This window comes from Tachysurus fulvidraco, chromosome 7, assembly GCF_022655615.1.
Source record: "Tachysurus fulvidraco isolate hzauxx_2018 chromosome 7, HZAU_PFXX_2.0, whole genome shotgun sequence".
Classification (NCBI taxonomy): domain Eukaryota; kingdom Metazoa; phylum Chordata; class Actinopteri; order Siluriformes; family Bagridae; genus Tachysurus; species Tachysurus fulvidraco.
The window spans coordinates 5,335,672-5,340,584 of NC_062524.1; the positions used below are offsets into that span (position 1 = coordinate 5,335,672).

Here is a 4,913-nt window from a genome sequence, read left to right on the forward strand (position 1 = left end):
TGCCCGTGTCTACCGGTGTGATATTTTATGCTTTAATTCTCTCAGACCTCAAAACTTCCACGACAAGTCTGCAGGATTCCGCGTTTGAGAGTCGACTTCGGGGATTCCCGGGGAGCCTCGTAGGCCTCGAGCCTTGAAGGCTGTTAACTTCACCTTGAACCGCAAAATTGGCCACAGCGTGAGAGGACTCGGGAGTTCACCGTGAGTCGCCTCAGCGCTGGAATCAAAAGTAATTTGACACGTGGAAGGTGAGAGAATTTATTTTTATTCGTGATAGAGAACACTGCTTAATCTGCTAAGTAATTGTAAGGTTGTAAGGGTTTGTCCAGAAAACCGTAGTTAAATTCATTAGTGTTGAATAGTAAAATTATATTCCTGGTTGTCTCTGTGTGGAAAGGGCTGTAAGGACAGGATTTAGACCTGGATCTGTCGACAGGTCAGAGATCTGGATAGGCACCTAGTGCATGGCTGTCTTGTGAAAGCTAAGGGCTGACCAGCTCAGCGTAGACTCTCCGGAGAGCAAAGCAGGTTTGGGGTAAAGAGAGAGGGCAACAAAAAAGATAAAGTACACACACACACACACACACACACACACACACACACACACACACACACACACACACACACACACACACAGCACAGAGTACAGATAGAGACTAAGAGATTAAACTAAGAGACTGAGACAAAAACAGGATTTCTGGCACAGAGACTGTCAACATTAAACTAAGATAGTCATGGGCAACAGTAAATCTAAGAGCAAGCTCAGTACAAACACGGTGTGTGTCACTGGACCTAATGTGAATTATATGAGAAATAATTATGGTCCTGATTCTGTGTCACAACTAACGTGGTGGGTGACGGAGTGCGGCTTCCCAGACGGCGGCAGTTTTAGCTTAAAGCAGTTAGAATCGCTGAAAGGTAACCTGACCCAAATGGAAAAAGATAATGTCAGGAAGAAGAAGAACAGGGTAGAAGTAAACTGGACAGCTTTTCACATGTGGAAGTTAGAGGCTGAGAAAAGGTTGAGAAAAACACAATCTACTCCAAAGAGAGTATCAGTACAAAATGTACAGAATCCACAATCAAGTACAATAAGAATCTCACAAAGTCTCCAGAGTCTTAAGTGCTTTTCAGATGATCCAGAACTGGATGGACCGCCTCCTGGACCACGTCTGGGAGCGGCTGCGTCATGTGGACAGGTGCGCACGGACACGGAGGAAGCTCGTGCGCGGCCGGATGGAGACCCCATGTTAGTACACCGTCCCTGGACACTAAAGGACATTGAGCATGCTCATGAGCAAGTCCCTGACCCGAGAGAAGTCGGGGGGGAAACGTTTGGTGTGGAGCTGGAACGTTTTTGCAAAGTATTTCTTCCTACCTCGCTTGAACTGAGGCGCCTGTTGGGAAGAAAACTAGCAACTGACATAACGCGGATTAAGTATGAATGGCCGGATGAAAATCTGTGCATGAGACACCCAGATCATGAGAACGGGAGGAATGCCACGTACACTAACTTTATAACGGAATTACGTGAAGCGTGTAGTGAGGCTTTTCCAGTGAAGATGGATATGACAAAGATTGCGCTGTGCAAACAGGAGGACGGCGAAACGGTTGCGCAATATCTCCATCGCCTCACTGACGTACACAACGCGCACAGCGGCCTTACTGCCCCACAGGATATGAGTGAGGGGGCAGTGACAGCGTACGAGGCGCACTTGAGAAACAGTTTCATGAATGGACTGATTCCAGGAATATCTGACAAGGTGAAAAACCTATGCATCACGTGGGACACTGGAAAGCTGAGCCTCATCATACAACACGCTCTGCATGCGGAAAAACTGCTGGCGCAAAACAAGCAGGAGCAGGAAAAGAAGAAAGAAGCGCAAACACACAAAGTCCAGCTGACGATTATGCAAGCTGTAGCGAGGTCTCTAACACACCGAGGAAGAGGCAGAGGCAGAAGAGGAAGAGGCAGAAGAGGAAGAGGGGGAGACAGTGGATGTTTTATTTGCGGAGGACAAGATCACTGGGCAAACGGATGCCCCGAGAGAGGAAAAGTGCATGAGCATCAACATCTCAGGTCGAGGAGGTCAGTCCTGAAGGAATGGGTGAGTCAAAATCTTTGATGCTTTGCAATGAGGAAACGCTTCAGCTACTGTAACTTCTGATTCCGACTTAAATGTTAAAGTTTTGAATATGCTATTGATTTGCTTGAAAAGAAACATACTCCACAAGGCACATATGCAAAGTACAGTTTAGATGCCTAAAGCACATTCCAATACACACATTAACCAGTTTAATAAAGCTGCAGTTTGTACAACAAGGGAAATTCTTGGGACATCTGATATCAGAACAAAGAGTTGCAGCCATACAAAACATCCCAAAGCCTAACACACACACACAAAAAAAAACAGTTGATGTCATTTCTAGGCATGTGTTCCTATTGCAGGACTTTCATACCCAACTATGCAGTCCTCGCGGCGCCCTTGAGCACAATCTCTCATGGGAAAGACCTACAGGCCCACCGTGCACTGACCTGGACACCAGACGCAGAGAAAGATTAAAAATGGCTCTACAAACCACCCCAACATTAGGGATTCCAGATCCAAACAAATTGTTTGTACAAACAGTTGATGAGAAAAATGGAGCCAGAGGAAAAACCAGCAACCGACAGCTGCTAAGAGGAACGAGAAGGAACATCAGGGCACACGGTGACGTGCTAGTAACCTCTCCCGTGAGCTCCAACTGACTCTCTATGACGTGTAAAGTGTCTGAGTCAGAAGAAACCCTGATACATAACAGCAGCCGACACTGAGAAGAAGCAGCGTCATCTGAAAGAGTGACACACACACACACACACACACACACACACACACACACACACACACACACACACACACACACACACACACACACACACAAATATGAACACAAATGTTAATGAAGTTAATAAACTAAGTGAAAGAGGTAAATGTGACAGACACACGTCGGCAGACGACTGTACAGTATTACATACTGACTACGACATACATCCATCTCATACACACAAACCATACACACAAACCATACACACACACACACACACACACACACACACACACACACACACACACACACACACACACACACACACACACAAATGCACACACACACACACACACACACACACACACACACACACACACACACACACACACACACACACACACACACACACACAGCCTTTATGGCTAGCCTTATGATAGCCTTTATGACTATCACCCTAGTGAGTGTGTATTAATCTTATTAAGTTTCTTTGGCCCTTGCGTATACAAATGCGTTCATTACATCATAATGTCCAATCTAACGTCCAAACAACTTGTGAAACTGGACGATATTGACGACGACACCGAATGGATTCCTCCATTCGACGATGACTACAGTATTTCACTGAATTTGCCCAGAATGATCCAGAAACAGACAAAGGTGAATACAAACAGTAGAGACTGTGACGTATAGAGAAGTTACAACAAGATTAATGATTAATGGTTTGCCTTTAACTGCATTCTCTATGTACGGGTCCTGTCGCCACTAAAACAGCATATCGTGTGTATTTTATGAAGCATTCATGTGAACCCTACAGGGGAAAGGATACACTGGTGTGAGATTGTACATGATTAAGCTTAGCTTAAAGCATACCTGATTATATTCTAGCTGATTAATTGATATTGATTAAGCAATCGATTAACAATGTTGTGGATTAAGTTGTTATCATTTAGAGTTTAGTTTTTTATTCATTCATTCATTCATTCACTACCGCTTATCCGAACTTCTCGGGTCACGGTGAGCCTGTGCTTATCTCAGGCGTCATCGGGCTTCGAGGCAGGATACACCCTGGACGGAGTAGTTTAGATTTTGTTACAGATTAATGATTAGTAAAAAATGTGTGTATTGTCCCAGGGACAAAAAGGGGGGAATTGTACAGTAGTGGAAATGTTTACTTTAGAGATGTTCATAAGAACCTGTCCTTCTGTGCTTCTCATAGCTGGTAGTTATTGTGACTAGACATTGCAGTTGTTTTCCTAAAACAGCTTCCAGCAGATCTTTCCCGTGAGACCTTGGTAGATCCCGTGAGACCTTGGTATAGGTACAGATTAGCTTGGTCAGAAGATGAGCAGGTGATGTTTCTTAGCCAACTGTTGATGATGTTTTGCTTTTCATTTGAATCCTGTCTATAAAATCCTGATGTTATCGATGATCGTCGCCCTTCCTCTCTCGTGTTACACGTGGACTGTTGGGTCCTGCTGCACGGCTGAACACAATAAAACCGTGAAACCTTTTTTTTTACTCTTGCCCGTGTCTACCGGTGTGATATTTTATGCTTTAATTCTCTCAGACCTCAAAACTTCCACGACAGTGTGATTTAAAAATAAATCCCATATCATTTATGTGATAAACAAGACAGAGAGCAAGCAAAGACGACTCGTATAAAGCGACTGACGATTAGCGAACCCGCTTTCTAATTAGCATCGGTCGAGGATTAGTGATGTTACGGAGCTTAGCGGAGCTTCATAGAGCGGAGAGTGTCAGGTGATCGGTTTCAGATATAATGTGCTGGAACACCATCTACAGTTCAGACAGAGAAAGGCAGACTGGGTACTGGAAGTGAAAAGAAATACTTTTTAGACGTGTGGCAGATGTTCCGTCAGCTCACCAGGTGTCTGTCTTATTCTTTGCAGATTTGTGTGTGTGTGTGTGTGTGTGTGTGTGTGTGTGTGTGTGTGTGTGTGTGTGTGTGTGTGTGTGTGTGTGTGTGGTATGGGGTTCAGGTGGTCCGTCAAATAAAGTGTCCATCTGAGTAAATATAAAAAAGCATCTGAGGAAAACAGGCGCAGAGGGAGGCAGCAGGTGGGAGAGTCAGGTTAGCCTGATGT

General features: G+C 44.7%; 1 protein-coding gene across 1 annotated transcript; it reads left to right on the forward strand.

The window, feature by feature from the left end:
* The first annotated feature begins 632 nt into the window (after positions 1 to 632).
* On the forward strand, positions 633 to 2,903 carry LOC113659001. Its single transcript, XM_027171533.2, has 2 exons — positions 633 to 2,108; positions 2,450 to 2,903. The coding sequence occupies exons 1-2, from the start codon at positions 735 to 737 to the stop codon at positions 2,747 to 2,749; spliced, it is 1,674 nt and encodes a 557-aa protein (XP_027027334.2). The 5' UTR covers positions 633 to 734; the 3' UTR covers positions 2,750 to 2,903.
* The last annotated feature ends 2,010 nt before the right edge of the window (positions 2,904 to 4,913 follow it).

Excerpts from the sequence above, each read along its gene's own strand:
- LOC113659001 (XM_027171533.2), top strand. The coding sequence starts at position 735 with ATGGGCAACAGTAAATCTAAGAGCAAGCTCAGTACAAACACGGTGTGT. Across the intron at positions 2,109-2,449 it reads GGTCAGTCCTGAAGGAATGG|GACTTTCATACCCAACTATG; the intron begins GTGAGTCAAAAT and ends TTCCTATTGCAG.